At 39.8% G+C, this 17,910-nt stretch overlaps 1 protein-coding gene across 7 annotated transcripts in view; it reads left to right on the plus strand.

Moving 5' to 3' along the window:
* The window catches only part of PRDM10 (PR/SET domain 10), a 147,173-nt gene that overhangs the window by 86,509 nt on the left and 42,754 nt on the right, over positions 1 to 17,910 (plus strand). For all 7 annotated transcript variants that reach the window (XM_081534046.1, XM_081534045.1, XM_081534044.1 and 4 more), the window contains 2 exons: positions 983 to 1,147; positions 3,052 to 3,111. In XM_081534046.1, coding sequence (XP_081390172.1) covers positions 983 to 1,147; positions 3,052 to 3,111 — 225 coding nt within the window. The remainder of the gene's footprint in view (positions 1 to 982; positions 1,148 to 3,051; positions 3,112 to 17,910) is intronic.

Below are 17,910 nucleotides of genomic sequence, written 5' to 3' on the forward strand. Positions count from 1 at the left end.
CATGGTGCTTGACTGCATCTTGTCTCCAGTTTTCTTTCTGTGGGTTGAATTAGCTTATGTCATCTTTGGGATCTGTTCTCCACTGGAAAAAACTGAAATAAAAAATTACGTGTAAAGCCAAGACAGTATAAGGGTAAAGATGACGACCTCAGAGGGCCTGACTTCAATATCAGCACATAAATTATTTCTCTCCCAAATGTGTACTTTGACCATCTGCTCTGTACCTTCAATATCAGACAGTAGGCTGTGTGCCAGCCTGCAGGAACTCAAACCTCCAAAGCTGACTGCTCAGAAAGCACTTTACAGAATCAGTTTCTGCTTTAGTTCTTCATAGACAGAAAATTATTTCCCCTGGTGACAACTGAAATAGTTATCCAAAACCCCTGAAAAGTACATTCTCAGAATTATTTGTGTCCTTACCACTTGGCAAAGAAAAATTCTGTTACATTCACCCAGTCAGCAGACATTCACCCCTTGCCTACAGAACAGCCACGGAGGACAAAAGAATTTGTATGAAAGCAAGTGACCTTGTTTTAATGTGTTTGCCAAAAGGCACTCTTCATTAGAAAGTAGAATTTTTATGACGTGTTGAAAGTAACTGACTTTTGAATCTTGACATATTTTTCCACGTTACAGAATTATCTGTGTTTTGTAGTTTGGTAGTGTTGTCCATCAGGAATCTTCTGTCACATTTCTTCTCAGCACACCCGAAAAGAGAGACCTGCAGTTGATATTTGAGGCCAAGGGGCATTTAAATCAGTTGCCTAATCTTAAGTAAAAATCAATGAGAAGGTCCTTGGATCCCTCTGCCAAGTCACTAACTCAGCACAGATGAAGACCCATCCATTCATTGTGTTCTCCTTTCATGGGGATCTTTTAGAAATGCAAGTGTGTGGTGTTCTTGGTCAGCTCCCCGTCTCTGTGCTACAGGGTGGGTTCCACAAGGGTGATCGCTTCGTACTTGCTGTTTTTTTTGCCCCAGGTGCATTTTGTTCCAGACGCTGGAACTGTGGCCCAGATTGTCTACACCGATGACCAGGTCCGTCCGCCGCAGCAGGTGGTGTACACGGCAGATGGTGCCTCCTACGCCTCCGTGGATGGTCCTCAGCACACACTGGTCTACATCCATCCCGTGGAAGCTGCACAGGCACGTTGGGACTGTGGTTGATGGCTTGTTTGTTAATCTGTTAATTCATCTCTTAGGTTTACGCTCTGCCAGTCACTGTGCTGCTGGCAGGTGATGCAGGAAATATGAAGATAAGATGTGTGCTCTCAAGGAGCTTATAACCATCTTGGCAAAGGAAGATGTGGTTTATTTATTTAAATTAAATGTAAGGCGTTAGAGCACTAACCTGGAATGAGGCCTTTATTGATCGATTATTATAAACAAGATTATCAGCCTGTTACTTTTCCTAAGTATCAAGAACCAGGCCAAACATGGCATTTATTTCTGTGTAACTTAATCAAGATGAATCTCAGTGGAAACATGCCCATTATTTCAGTTAAACGTCTAAGCGAGGGATCCTGCTAGCTCGTTTAACTGCTACTTACTAATAACTTATTGATTTTTAGGACTGTATAGAAGTGAGGGTAAAAGCTGTACAATTATAACTGCTTTCATTTTTTGGCTAGTGACTCTGAGTGTTGCTTTCCAAATGCATAACAGGAATATCCCCCAATATATAAATGTTACTTTGTATTTTTAGCACTTTCTAATGTACATAGCACTTTTAAATATATTAGAAATCAGTTAAAAAAAAAAGAAATCGGTTCCATTGTTTTTAAAAAAATTTGTTTTTTTGACATGGACCATTTTTAAAGTCTTCATTGAATTTGTTACAATATTGCTTCTGTTTTTATGCTTTTGATTTTTTGGCTGAGAGGCATGTGGGATCTTAGCTCCCCCACCAGGGTTGAACCCGCATCCCTGCATTGGATTCCCCTCCAGGGAAGTCTCCAGTTCCATAGTTTTTGTAGTAGGATCCTGGTAGTAAAAATTTGCCCTCATGCAATATTTAATCAGGAGACTCAAAGCACTCCCAAGAAGAAATGAGACCCACCTAATAAATGCCTTTCAAATCTATGTAAAGGTGAAATTGCCTGATAGTCAGATGTTACTTTTGGAATAGCCCTTCTCAGTTTTAGGCCCCCAGCTGTACTGAAATAAGAACACATAGATTATGTAAAGAATGTCCTGTGCCCAACTTTTGGATCATTACTATGTTATTAAATGTCTGAGTTATGATAGTTTTTAAACGCCAAGTATAAGAAATCTGAAGCTCGCTGAAATTCTCTTTTACAGTTCTCTGGAATCAGCACTTAACCATGGTTCCTATGACCATAAATTTGCTAAAGCCTTAGGCAAATTAGAGTCATTTAAAAGTTTTAGAGAAAAGAATGCTTTTTTGGATTGGAGATTTCTTGTGGTGTCCTGGCTAAAATAATTTTGAAGGTTTTCCTTCTTTAGTTATCATGACCGTTAGCCAAATAATGTTTATAATGAGAACTTTGAAAATTATGATCTTACTGGCTTTATCCAAAAAAGAGTCTATGGAACATTAAATGCAATTTATTTATTTATTTTCTACATCTGCTGAATGTGCATTTATATTGGAAAGAATTGTAATCCTTGGGTATACAGTATTCTTCTATTTGTCAGTGTATCTCCAACCATTTTCATTTAATTGCAAGTCTACCCCTGTGAGAGTGTTACGTGAGAATGCATGCCTCCTTGTTTATGGAATGCCTTGTTAATTAACTGTGTCATTCAATCTCAGGAGAGGCTTTGCTTTAGAGTAAAATCACAAAGTGTGCAGTGTGTTAGCCAATGGAGAGGGTTAGCTTTTACAATCTCTTTGAAGACATATGAATGAAAGGCTTTGGCAAAATATAGGATTACTGTCTTTATCTTCTCTATTAATGAAAGATTATTACTAGCTATTTGAGAGTTAACTCTCTCAGGAATTGATGCTTAGCATAGGGTAATTTTTCCTGCATAGACAAGCTGTCTAAAGATCTATTGATAAGTTTTTGTTGTTGTTGTTTGTTTAGACGCTGTTTACAGACCCAGGCCAAGTAGCTTATGTCCAGCAGGATGCTACAGCTCAGCAGGTAATGAGTCACTTTTTTGCCTTCTTGTTGTTTGTGGATACTATTATGAAGTTACCCTTTCCTGGAATGCCCCCAACCCTCTGTACCGCGCATTCTCTGAATATCTGTGTCTCATGTGTTTAACATATTCTCGATGTCTGTTATTGAAGACAAAGCAGAACGCAACACTAACACACTCCAACCAGTGTGTATTGAAATACTTTGGTAATACAAAAATGATTTGTCAGGGAAATTTAAGCGTTAAATTAAAATAAGGATATTAACTGGGTATTGGTTCAAGTTCCAAAGAATAATCCTGAGTTTCAAAAGTGTCTGCGGAAATTTGGGAACATTTTAGTACTTGTTCTTTTTTTTTGATTATTGAACTATAGTTGATTTGTAATGTGTTAGTTTCAGGTGTATAGCAAAGTGATTCAGTTATATCTATATTTATATTATATATATATTCTTAATGTTCTTTTCTTTATGGTTTATTACAGGAGTCTGAATATAGTTCCGTGTGCTATATAGTAGGACCTTGTCGTCTATCCATTTTTTATTTACACCTACCCCTCTTTCCCCTGTGTTAACTATAAGTCTGTTTTCTAAGTCTGTGAGTCCATTTCTCTTTTGTAAATAAATTAATTTGTATCACATTTTAGATTCCACATATAAGTGATAATCATATGATATTTGTCTTTCTCTGACTTAGTATGATAATCTGTTTTAAAATTCCTGCTTAAATTGCCTGTACCCTTAGTGGCAACTTTCCTCCTTCTAGTTTCTGAGGATTGAGATTCTTCTTGGTTTTCTTTTAAAACATTTCTTTTCTTTACCTCTATTTCTAATATATCCTATTTGACTTTGAGCGACTTCTTCCTTACTTTTCTTCTGGTTGTGAAAGTGGTAAAGAAGGTGCAAAAGCTAGATAATTGCCAGTCCTACCCTTAAAAGAATGTGACTCCAAATAGTTTTATTTTCACAATGGCTAGTATGACTGTTATTCAGCTGTACCACCGAGTGTCATGAGTGATTATTAAGTAAGCTTACTCATCAGTAGGCGCTTTTTGCTTTTCAGATTTCTTAGTAGGTGATTTGGATACTTCCATTTTATTTTATTATTATGTTTTTAAATCGATGGGACATTGTTATCCTGTTTTATTTTTGAGTATGCTGTGCAGCATGTGAAATCTTAGTTTCTCTATGAGGGATTGAACCTGTGCCACCTGCAGTGGAAGTGCAGAGTTTCAGGCACTGGACTGCCAGGGAAGTCCTTGGATAACTACATTTTAAAATTTGAAAAGTGAACAGTAGTTGTGTTGATATTATTTATGGAATCTAGAGAAAATTAGGAGTCTTTGTCGTATCACTTATGGTTGAATTTATTCCTGATTGCTGCTGCTGCTGCTAAGTCGCTTCAGTCGTGTCCGACTCTGTGCGACCCCATAGACGGCAGCCCACCAGGCTCCGCCATCCCTGGGATTCTCCAGGCAAGAATACTGGAGTGGGTTGCCATTTCCTTCTCCAGTGCATGAAAGGGAAAAGTGAAAGTGAAGTCGCTCAGCCGTGTCCGACTCATAGCGACCCCATGGACTGCAGCCTACCAGGCTCCTCCGTCCATGGGATTTTCCAGGCAAGAGTACTGGAGTTGGGTGCCATTGCCTGATTGCTAGTGACCTACAATTTTGTGAGGTCTGTCAACTTGAAGGAGAGTTTGTCTTCGTACATTGGGGCTGCTGTAACAAAACATCATACATAGCATGTGTGCCTTTGCTCAGTTGCTCAGTCATGTCCAGCTCTTCTCGATCCCATGAACTGTAGCCCACCAGGCTCCTCTGTCCATAGGATTTCCTAGTCAAGAATACTGGAGTGGTTTGCCATTTCCTTCAGGGATCTCTGTGTCTCTTGCATTGGCAGGCAGATTCTTTACTGCTGAGCTACCTGGGAAGCTCCTACCATATACTGGGTGGGTTATAAACAACAGAAATTCATTTCTCACAATTCTGGAGTTTGGGAAGTCCAAGACCAAGGTGCCAAGAGATTTGTTGTCTAGTGAGAGCCCTCTTCTTATTCACAGATGGCTGACTTTTTGCTGTGTCCTCCATGGCAGACAGGGTGAGGCTGCCCTCTGGGGTCTTGTAGAAGGGAACTCATCCCATTCAGAGGGACCCTCATGACCTAATCACCTTTCAGAGGCCCCACCTCCTAACTTCGTCACACTGGGGATTAGATTTGGACATATGTATAAATTTGGGGAGACACAAATATTCTGTAGCAGAGTTGCTATTTTATTTTAGTAACGTTGTACTAATTAAGTGTATTCTTGATAAAGACAAATCATGTCCATTTCTGTGAATATTTATTGATTCTACCAAACAAGCATTGGCTAGATTTAATTCATTTTTACATCTGAACAGGAAAAAAGCAAAATGAAATGACTTTGTATTTCTAGATGATTAATTCATTTACTCATTTTTAGAGTAATGATTTTTTTTTCATAAAAAAGTTGAAGCAATGCAAAAAAGAAAGTACATAAAAACCCAAACAAATTCTGCCCAGAAACATCCTCATTAACTACAGTTGGTAACTATTATTTTAGACTTCTTTCAGACATAAAACAGACAAAGATAATAAACAGGTAGGGGAAAATTGTGCCCTAAATGCTATTATTAATCTAAATACTTTAAACTTAATTTACTCATGTTTTTGGTCCCCTCAGTCTTCACCTCCTGCTGTGATGACCTGACTCAGCACCCTGACCCTTCCCCGCTTCCTTCCCCCACTGTTTGGGATTAGTTGTGTTATTATTTTAACTAATCCATTTCTGTTCTATTCAGTAACCACAGCTATTTAGAATTCTGCTCTATTATCTCCTGGCATTTACTTTTCTAGAAATCTTGAGTCTAATTTTGATTATTTTCCTCATTCCTTCTCTATCTTAATGCCTGTTTGAGTCTTTCTTTATCCTTGAAGTTTTTCTTTGAAGTCTAGTGACTTCAGCAGCACATGAATCAGAATTCCCTAGGACAGGGTGTGTCCTTTTGATGTATAGGTTAAGACTCTATTTTGGGAACATTTTCACCTATTAGATTTTTGAAAATCTTTTTAGTTTCATTTGATGTGTTCATTTTTCCAGGAATATCAGTGTGAGTATATTGGGTTTACTTTCCTTACCTAACATTTTCTCTGATCATTTTTATATCTATTCTTTTCCATTTTATTTGTATAATTTCTTTTGTGTCCCTTGTATTTCCTTACCATGTTTTTTAAGCTTTCTGATTAAATTATAACATATACATAGAAAATTGCAAAACATTATAAGCAATAATGCAATGATATGAAGTAAGCATACTTTGTAACCAACACTCAGGTTAGATAACAGAATATCACCATCTCCTAAAGGCTTTCCAGGTGGCTTAGGGGTAAAGAATCTGCCTGCCAATGCAGGAGACGTGAGAGATGAAGTTTCAATACCTGTGTCAGGAAGATCTCCTGGAGTAGGGAATGGCAACTCACTCCAGTATTCTTGCCTGGAAAATTCCGTGGACAGAGGAGCCTGGTGGGCTACAATCTACGGGGTTGAAAAGAGTCGGAGACACACACACAGACACACACACACACCCCATCTCCTAAAAGCCATCCTTACGCTTCCTGCTAATCACTGCTCCTTCCCTTCTCCTCAAAGGTTACACACCTTAGACTGGTTTTCCATGGTTTTGAACTTTATATAAGTGGAATACCTTAATATGGTTTCCTTTCTGTTTTGTTCTCTTGTTTAACATTGTGCTTGGGAGAGTCATGTAGTTCATGTTTGGTGTGGCTGTGGTTATTTCTCCTTCTGTTTTTATAGCTGTATCATGTTCAGTTTTATGAATGTACCACAATTTATCCAGGAGTGTGGTCCCACCTCTACTAAGTTCTTCAAGAGTTTCTTGTCCCTTTGCTTTTCCATGCTTCCCTGGTGGCTCAGCTGGTAAAGAATCTGCCCACAATGCGGGAGAACTGGGATCGATCGATCCCTGGGTTGGGAAGATCCTCTGGAGAAGGGAAAGGCTACCTGCTCCAGTATTCTGACCTGGAGAATTCCATGGACTGAATAGTCCATGGGGTCACAAAGAGATAGACACGGCTGAGCGGCTTTCACTTTCACAACAACTTTCACTTGCTTTTCCATACTGATTCCATGTAGAGTCAGCCTGGAAGTTTCCACTAAAGTCCTGTGGGAAACTTATTGGCATTTCATTGTACCTATGGGTCAGTTTGTGAAAAATTGACATCTTACTGATAATATTAAGTCTTCTAATCTGTGAATATGTTCTATCCCTGAGTTTTATTTATCTTTATTTTTAACATTTTTATAGAAATATAGTTGATTGACAGTGTTGTGTGTCAGGTGTACAGCACAGTGGTTCAGTTGCACATACATGTATAAATATGTGTATTCTTTCTTTTTACATTCTCTTTCATTATATCTTATTATAAGCTATTGAATATAGGTCCCTGTGCTACCCAGTAGGTACTTGTTGGTTATCTATTTCATATATAGCAGTATCCCTGAATTTTACATGAAAGTTCAAAAATTGTCTTATGGATAGAGGTCTTTCAATAGGTTTACTATTAGATATTTGGTGTCTTTTGATGGTATTGTAAATTATGGTATAATTTTTTAAAATTTCATTTTCTAAGTTATAGTTTGATTTTCTTGGCAAATAATTATGTTATCTATGAATACTGACATCTTTACTTCTTTGCAGTCCTTTTATCTTTTTTCCTTTGGTTTTATTGAGATATAATTGACATACACCACTGTATTGTGAGTTTAAGGTGTACAGCATAATGATTTGACTTACATGTATCATGAAATGATTGCCATAGTAAGTTTAGTGAACATCCATCATCTCCAGAATTAAAAAAATAGAAAAAAACCTTTTTTTGGTGATGAGAACTCTTAGGATTTATTCTCTTAACAGCTTTTGTGTATAACACAGCAGTGTTAATTTTATTTATCATACTATTCATTACACTCCTAGGACTTACTTATTTTGTAAATGGAAGTTTGTACGTTTTGACCACCTTCATCCATTCCCCCTCTCCCCCCCCACCACCTCTGGTAACCGCAAGTATGATCTCTTTTTCTATGAGTCTATTTTTTTTTTTATTTCTTAAATTAGAATATAATTGCTTGACAAAGTTATGTTAGTTTCTGCTATACAACAACATGAATCAGCTCTATGTATAAATATATCCCTTCCCTCTTGAGCCTCCCTCCATCCCCCCATCCCACCCCTCTAGGTCATCACGGAGCACCAAGCTGAGCTCCCTGTGCTATACAGCAGGTTCCCACTAACTATCTGTTTGTTTGTTTTTTTTTAGATTTTTTTATTATTATTTATTTGCAAATTGTCACAGCCCAGTGTTTTTGTAAATACAATAAAAGCCAAATTACAAGGAAAATTGCTGCAATTATTAGATTCAGCAGATAGAAAGTTAGTCTGACATACTGCTATAGCAGTTTTTATTATTATTATTTTTTATATTTTATTTTATTATTATATTTTTAATTTATTTATTTTAATTGGAGGCTAATTACTTTACAATATTGTATTGGTTTTGACATACATTGACATGAATCTGCCATGGGTGTACATGTGTTCCCTATCCTTAACCCCCCTCCCACCTCCCTCCCCATCCCATCCCTCTGGGTCATCCCAGTGCACCAGCCCCGAGCACGCTGTATCATGCATCGAACCTGGACAGGCGATTCATTCCACATATGATAATATACATGTTTCAATACCATTCTCCCAAATCATCCTACCCTCGCCCTCTCCCACAGAGTCCAAAAGACTCTTCTATACATAACTATTGGTTTTACACACGGTGATATATTTATGTCAGTGCTACTCTCTCAGTTCTTCCCACCTTCTCCTTACCCGCTGTGTCCACAAGTCCATTCTCTATGTCTGCATCTCTATTCCTGCCCTACAAATAGGTTCATCAGTAGCATTTTTCTAGATTCCACATATATGTGTTAATATATGATATTTGTTTCTCTATTTCAGACTTTATTCACTCTGTATGGGAGGCTTTAGGTTCATCCACATCACTACAACTGATTCAATTTCATTCCTTTTTATGGTTGAGTAATATTCAATTGTATACATGTACCACAGCTGCTTTACCCATTCATCTGTTGATGGACGTCTACGTTGCTTCCATGTCCGGGCTATTGTAAATAGTGCTGTAATAAAAAAATACATATGTCTTTTTGAGTTGTGGTTTTCTCAGAGTATATGCCCAGGACTGGGATTGCTGGGTCATATGGTAGTGCTGTGTTTAGTTTGTTTGTTTTTGAAGTAACATTGACCTACAACACTGGGTTCATTCCTGTTACACAACATAGTGATTTTTTTTCTATACATTTCATATATTCCATGATGTCTAGTTATGACATGTCACCATACAAAGATACTATGTACTGACTGTATTCCCCACACAGCACGTTTCATACCCATGACTCATTTATTCTGCAGTTAGGAGTCTGTACCTCTTAATTTGCCACACCTATTTCTTTCCATCCCCCACCCTCTGCTACTCTAGTAACCATCTGTTTGTTCTCTCTCTGTGACTGTTGCTATTTTGTTATGTTTGCTCGCTTCCGTCTTTCAGTTTTATTTCTTCCTTTGTTCCCCTTTTCTCCAATCCATTAGTGAATGGGGTTGGTGCTGGTAGATGTGTAGGTTTCTCATTTTCCTTCCTGATTGCAGAGGGAAAACTTTCACTACTTTACTATGAAGAATATGTTTAGTGCAGGGATTTTTTTTTCCTCCGGCTGTACCACATGGCATGTGGGATCTTAGTTCCCCAACCAGGGATTGAACCCTCACCCCCTTCAGTGGAAGCATGGAGTCTTAACTGCCTGGACCACCAGGGAAGTCCTCTCGTGCAGGCAGGATTTTTATAAAAAGAACACATTGATGGAGAAAGCTCCCTTTATGGTTTTTAATGAATGTTTATTATTGATTGAGTTGATCGTTATTCATGGATGTTGATTCTTACCAAATGCTTTTTTTTGAATCTGTTGAGATTTTTCTCTTCATTGTTAATAGGGTAGATAATATTAACTGATATTTAAAAGTTAAGTCACAGACTTCCCTAGTGGATCAGTCAGTAAAGGATCCACCTAAGTATCTGCCTGCAATGTAGGAGACCCCAGTTTGATCCCTGGGTCAGAAAGATTCCCTGGAGAAGGAAATGGCAACCCACTTCAGTATTCTTGCCTGGAGAATCCCATGGATAGAGAAGCCTGGCTGGCTACAGTCCACTGGGGTCTCAAGACTCAGACTAGTGACTAAACCACCACCAAAAGTTAAGCCAGCCTTTCATTCAATAATAAACTCCTTTTCTTGTATGTCTGGATTTGGTTTGCTGATATTTTGTTTGGGGTTTTATGTTTTTATTCACTAGTTTGTTGTATTTTTAACCACTTTATTTGATTTTGTTTTTCTTTTAAAGTAGCTTTCATCTTGATGCTGTTTTTTTCTTTTAATAACATCCTGAAAAGCTTTATCATCATTTTTGTTGGCTCCACAGTGTTCTATTATGGGGATTTACTATCATTCATATTCTTCAACTATTGTTTGTATCAGTTTACTCGCTCAGTTGTGTCTTTCTCTTGGTGACCTCATGGACTGCAGCATGCCAGGCTTCCCTGTCCTTCACCAACTCCCGGAGCTTGCTCAAGCTCATGTGCATTGAGTTGGTGATGCCATCCAACCATCTCATCCTCTGTCGTCCCCTTCTCCTCCTGATTTCAATATTTCCCATCATCAGAGTCTTTTCCAATGAGTCAGTTCTTCGCATCAGGTAGCCAACGTACTGGAGTTTCAGCTTCAAGCATCAGTCCTTCCAGTGAACATTCAGGACTGATTTCCTTTAGGATGGACTGGTTGGATCTTGCAGTCCAAAGGACTCGCCAGAGTCTTCTCCAACACCGCAGTTCAAAAGCATCAATTCTTAGGCACTCAGCTTTCTTTACAGTCCAAGTCTCACATCCATACATGACTACTGGAAAACCGTATCTTTGGCTAGATGGACCTTTGTTGGCAAAGTAATGTCTCTGCTTTTTAATGTGCTGTCTAGGTTGGTCATAGCTTTTCTTCCAAGGAGCAAGTGTCTTTTAATTTCATGGCTGCAGTTACCATCTGCAGTGATTTTGGAGCCCCAAGAAAATAAAGTATGTCACTGTTTCCATTGTTTCCCCATCTATTTGCCATGAAGTGATGGGACCGGATGCCATGATCTTCGTTTTTTGAATGTTGAGTTTTAAGCCAACTTTTTCACTCTCCTCTTTCACTTTCATCAAGACGCTCTTTAGTTTCTCTTCACTTTCTGCCATAAGGAGGTGTCATCTGTGTGTCTGAGGTTATTGATATTTCTCCCAGCAATCTTGATTCCAGCTTGTGCTTCATCCAGCCTGGCATTTCACACAATGTACTCTGCACATAAGTTAAAAAGCAGAGTAACAATATACAGCCTTGACATATTCCTTTCCAAATTTGGAACCAGTCTGTCATTCTATGTCCGGTTCTGACTTTTGCTTCTTGACCTGCATACAGATTTCTCAGGAGGCAGGTCAGGTGGTCTGGTATTCCCGATTCTTGAAGAATTTCCCAGTTTGTTGTGATCCACACAGTCAAAGTCTTTGGCGTAATCAATAAAGCAGAAGTATATGTTTTTCTGGAGCTCTTGTTTTTTTCTGTGATCCAACGAGTGTTGGCAATTGAATCTGTGGTTCCTCTGCCTTTTCTAAACCCAGCTTGAACATCTGGAAGTTCACGGTTCATGTACAATTGAAGCCTGGCTTGGAGAATTTTGAGCATTTACTAGCGTGTGAAATGAGTGCAGTTGTGTGGTAGTTTGAACATTCTTTGGCATTGCCATTCTTTGGGATTGGAATGAAAACTGATCTTTTCCAGTCCTGTGGCCACTGCTGAGTTTTCCAAATTTGCTGGCATATTGAGTGTAGCACTTTCACAGCATCATCATTTTAGGATTTGAAATAGCTCAACTGGGATTCCATCACCTCCACTAACTTTGTTCATAGTGATGCTTCCTAAGGCCCACTTGACTTCGCATTCCAGGATATCTGGCTCTAGGTGAGTGATCACAGCATCATGGTTATCTGGGTCATGAAGATCTTTTTTGTATAGTTTCTCTGTGTATTCTTGCCACCTCTTCTTAATATCTTCTGCTTCTATTAGGTCCATACCATTTCTGTCCTTTATTGAACCCATCTTTGCATGAAATGTTCCCTTGGTATCTCTAATTTTCTTGAAGAGATCTCTAGTCTTCCCCATTCTATTGTTTTCCTCTATTTCTTTGTACTGATCACTGAAGAAGGCTTTCTTATCTCTCCTTGCTCTTCTTTGGAATTCTGCATTCAAATGGGTATATCTTTCCTTTTCTTCTTTGCCTTTAGCTTCTCTTCTTTTCACAGCTATTTGTAAGGCCTCCTCAGACAACCATTTTGCCTTTTTGCATTTCTTTTTCTTGGGAATGGCCTTGATCATTGCCTCTTGTACAATGTCATGAACCTCCGTCCATAGTTCTTCAGGCCGTCTGTCTATCAGATCTAATCCCTTGAATCTATTTCTCACTTCCACTGTATAATCGTAAGGGATTTGATTTAGATCATATCTGAATGATCTAGTGGTTTTCCCTGCTTTCTTCGATTTAAGTCTATATTTTACAATAAGGAGTTATTGCAAATCTGAGCCACAGTCAGTTCCTGGTCTTGTTTTTGCTGACTGTATAGGGCTTCTCCATCTTGGACTGCAAAGACTATAATCAGTCTGATTTCGGTATTGACCATCAGGTGATGTCCATGTGTAGAGTCTTCTCTTGTGTTTTTGGAAGAGGATGTTTGCTGTGACCAGTGTATTCTCTTGGAAAACGCTGTTAGCCTTTGTCCTGCTTCATTTTGTACTCCAAGGTCAAATTTGCCTGTTACTCCGGTTATCTTGTGACTTCCTACTTTTGCATTCCAGTCCCCTATGGAATGCAAGATGAAAAGGACACCTTTTTTTGGGTGTGAGTTCTAGAAGGTCTTGTACCTCATCATAGAGCAGTTCAACTTCAGCTTCTTCAGCATTACTGGTTGGGGCATAGACTTGGATTACCGTGATATTGAATGGTTTGCCTTGGAAACGAACAGAGATCATTCTGTCATTTTTGAGCTGCACCCAAGTACTGCATTTCAGACTCTTTTGTTGCCTATGAGAGCTACTCCTTTTCTACTAAGGGATTCTTGCCCACAGTAGTAGATATAATGGTCATCTGAATTAAATTTGCCCATTCCAGCCTATTGTAGTTCACTGATTCCTAAAATGTCGATTGTTTGTATATGTAGGTTCTTTCTTTCTCTCTTCCTTTCTTTCTTTTTTGCTAGTATGCAGAACGCTCTCATAGATGTCATTAACAGATCATTTCCTTAGAGTAAATTCTCCAAAGAGAAATGATAGGGACTAAAGATATTCACATTTTAAATTATTTAAGAACCAAGATTTTTGTGAAAGTGAAGAAAGATACAAATATAAAAATCACACAAGTTAAATAAAAAGTTTGAATCCTAAATTTGAATTAGAATATCAGTATAAACTCAGGATTTTTTTTCTCTTAAAAAATAGGTTTTCTATTTCTGTCCACTGAAAAGGTTTGGATGTAGTCATCAGTCCAGTAGCAGTGATTCCATGTGGTCTCTAAATACAACTTCCAATAAGAGGAATCAGGGCTACTTAGACAAATGGCAGATTCTAGCTCTGGGGCTGGAGATGTACCTGAAATATCCTGTCTTATCAGAATGAAAGGAAGCAAATATTGATAAAAATTTCTCTTCAGGGTCCTGTGAAAAAAACTCAAGATGTAACTAAAGAGGCCAAAATAGGGGGTACAATTTGACCCATTAAAAAGGAAAAATATCTCTGATAGATTGAAACACATTATATTTAAAAACCATGAGTTCATACTGATAGGAAAAGAAATACTCTTTGGTCACTTTCTGAGGATGCTAGGAGACTACAGTGTTATTGGGAAAAGTGACAAATGATGGGCATGAATCCAGCCTTTCCCCGGGAATGTCCTCACATGAGGAAGGAAATTTCATTAAGGAAGCATTCAGTTAATAAGTGAAAGGGGATGATTGGCTTAGAGCGTCACCATTTCTCATCTTCTGTCATTAGGAAAAAGCTGAGGAGGCACTTTGTAGTGACTGGACCAGCTTACCCCCCTGAATACTGTTGACATCACTACAAAGAGAGAACGTTCATTATAGGGTGCCTCCTCTTGCGTTTTACCACATAGGAGGTATTCCTCTTCCTCCCCTCAAATGAAAACTGAATCTAATTGAGTCTCTAGGCTTCACTGCCAGTGAATAGGAGGCACAGTCAACAAAGCAGAACAAGTTATAAGTCCACAAGGATGCAGTCAGCACAGTCTACACTGTGAGGAGCAGACAAATTGCAGAGAAAGAGAACTTACTGATTAAAGGAGACTTCAGAGACATATCAGTCAGGTGCAGTAGGCAGATCTGGTTTGGGTTCTGACGTGAACAAACCTACTGTAGAAAAGAAGAAAATGTGAGACAGTTGGGGGAACTCCTAATAATAACCGGATATTTGATGATACTAAGGAGTGTTTTTTTTTTTTAGGTATGATAATAAAATATAAAAGTCCTTTTTAAGAAAAGAGTTTTCTACTGAACTACTTAGAGATGAAAGTGTATAGTGTTTGAAGTTTGCTTCAAAACAATCCGGCGAGGGGGAAAGTGGGTGGGTGAACAGTTGAAGAGAGGTGAGCCATAAGTTGTTAATTTTTGAAGCTGAGTGACTGGTGGATAACATTTGTTACAGTATTCTCTCTATTTGAGGTATGTTTGAAATTTATAAGTATAGATGGGAAAGTTACTTTGATAGGACTTTCAAACTGCATTTCCAATACTGAAAAAGTTTACATTCCCACCAACAATATATGAGCTCTTCCATTTCCATACTGGGTATTTGCATTCTTTTAAAATTGTGCCAATCTGATAAGCAAAGTGGCATTTTGTTGTTTTAATTTTAAGGTATCATTTTAATTAGAGGTTCTGTTGCCATTTGCACCTCAAAGGGCCCTTCATCTTCTCCCATCTCCTGAGACAACCTGCCTGTTTCATGTTTTGCACAAAAGAAAAGTTGTACTCAGACAGCTCTGTGAACCCAGCATTGCAGACACTGTCGCCACTGCCTTCGCATCTGTCTTGGCTGCAGTTTCCTTTCAACCGGCACAATTTTTATTTCTGGCTGTAACACCTCAGTGATCATCAGTTTATTCTGTGACTTGGATAAATTCTGGATGGAAGGTTGGAGTGAGGATTTAACATAGATGATAGGTGCTTTTTTTTTTTTCTTTTATCCTCAGCGAAAAGGTTCCTATTTTCAGTTGTCTTTCGCAGTAGCGACATCCACGTGAAGCCTTGTTCATGGATGCATTCCCCCATACGTAAGGAAGGCACGGAGCTCCCAGACCTAGAAGCACAGTCTCTGCTCTGTTTCCGAGCACGGACATGTGTGACTCCCCACACACTGTGAGGAAAATATGCTGCCCTCATAATTGGCCTCAGCAGGAACCCAGAGCATTCTGTTGTGTTTGCTGCTGTCCAACGTCATTTCATAGTTCCCTCTCAGATAAACTGTGTCCTGCAATGCGTGATGTCGTTTCAGAAATAATTACCGAGAGTAATGCTAAGTGGGAAGGAGAAAGTATACCATGCCTTTAACAAATTCCTCTTCCTCTCCCACGTTTTATGGTGCGTGACAACATGCAGGGGCGTACACTATCTTTGTTACTATTCTTTCCCTCCAAGTGGAGTTGACACCCACAGCTCCCCGCCCTGCTGCCTGGCTGTTGCCTCAGGAGCAGGTGTGTTAGCTTGTTGCTCAGCCCACGAGGCTGTGTGCTGTTTACCTCCTCCTCGAACAGATCTCACGCCACAGGGGCCGTTGTGAGGCAGTGGGAAAGCCAGGCCGAATTAGAGTATGGATTTCATCTCTGCCTCTCAGGAGCTGGTGGTAAAATGATTTGGCCTCAAAGGAGCTTAAATGTATGCCTGGCACTCAGTGAATGGCAGCTGAATTTGAGTTATTAATTAAAGAAATCTGTAACACATGCCTCCTGTGTGTTAAGGTCCAGGCTGTCTGATATACAGTTCTTACCTACAAACGATTATCAGCCACGCTTTTCAACAGTAACTCATGATTCTGGTGTATGTTCCATCTGTCTGTTAGTATCAGTTCTCTTTCAGTGGTCCCCCACCTTTTTAGCACCAGGGACCTGTTTCCTGCTGCTGCTGCTGCTGCTAAGTCGCTTCAGTCGTGTCCGACTCTGTGCAACCCCATGGACGGCAGCTCACCAGGCTCCGCCGTCCCTAGGATTCTCCAGGCAAGAATACTGGAGTGGGTTGCCATTTCCTTCTTCAGTGCATGAAAGGGAAAAGTGAAAGTGAAGTTGCTCAGTCATGTCCCACTCGTAGCGACCCCATGGACTGTAGCCTACCAGGCTCCTCCATCCATGGGATTTTCTAGGCAAGAGTACTGGAGTGGGGTGCCATTGCCTTCTCCGGACTTGTTTCCTAGAAGACAGTTTTTCTACAGACCCAGAGAGGGGATGGTTTCAGGATGATTAAAGCACATTCCATTTACTGTGCACTTTATTTCTCTTATTATTGCATCAGCTCCACCTCAGATCATCAGGCGTTAGATCCTGGAGGCTGGGAATCCCTGCTCTAGATACTGCTGAAGCCTTCCAGCCTTTTCCTTGCCACAGCCTTTGAGGAGAGTTGCAGCCTGGGGATGAGGAGGTTGTCGGTCTGTTTTAATGTCAGCTTTTCAGCGTGGCGAGAAACCAGCAGTAACTTGCCTGACCACAGTCTTCCTAGCAGCATCAGTTGGGAAAAAATAACATCGCAGCTTCACAGGAGTAACTCTCAATTGCCGATTTTATTCTTTCAGGTCAGCTCTGCAAAGAGATGAAGAATTTATGAGGAGTGGAGATGGATGTATGCTTTGGTTTGCTCAGTGTGTGATAACATTCATCCCTAATGCTGGCATAGAATTTAAGTGGCTCAAAGCTAAGGGTGATACCAGAGCCCTGCTCGGAGATAGCAAGCGGGAGCCGAGCAAGTGAGGACCCAGAGGGGTGGCAGACGGAGTTTCGTGGCCAGAAGTCCCTGCTCTTTTCCTTGTTGAGACCTCACCCCAATGGGCATTTTCTTGTTTTTATTGAAGTTGAAGAAGGAGCATGTCCCAGAATCATGTCCTCCCACTGACACTGGTACAAGGCCCTGAGCTGCAGGTGGAATGTCACAAATGAGTCTGGGCTCCTGGGCTGAGTGAATGCACAGTTCAAACATGCAGGTGCTGTTTGAGGCAGCTGATCTTATCTGCCTTCTTCAGCCTGAGGGTTTCTCATGTTGGGCAGTGACCTTTAATTGCCAGAGCAGGTCAGATTCTGTAAACACCCACAATACTGTTTCTTCACGGAGTTTAAGAAGTTCATAGATGTAGATGCACAACTGAAAACGTACTTTTCTTTGATGATCGGCAGAGTCCCTTTAGATGCCTAGAGGGATTGACATCCTTTCCAGAGGGCCAACTGCCTCTCCGCAACCTGACCTCCCCTGGCCATCTGCCGCATGCCCAGCGGCCTGTTAGGGCTGTAGAGGAAACATGTGCTGTTGCTTCGGTCCTTAAAGGACTTATGATAATAATAATCTATTATTAATAG

Source organism: Giraffa tippelskirchi, chromosome 10 (assembly GCF_054371585.1).
Source record: "Giraffa tippelskirchi isolate mGirTip1 chromosome 10, T2T-mGirTip1v1.2.pri, whole genome shotgun sequence".
Classification (NCBI taxonomy): domain Eukaryota; kingdom Metazoa; phylum Chordata; class Mammalia; order Artiodactyla; family Giraffidae; genus Giraffa; species Giraffa tippelskirchi.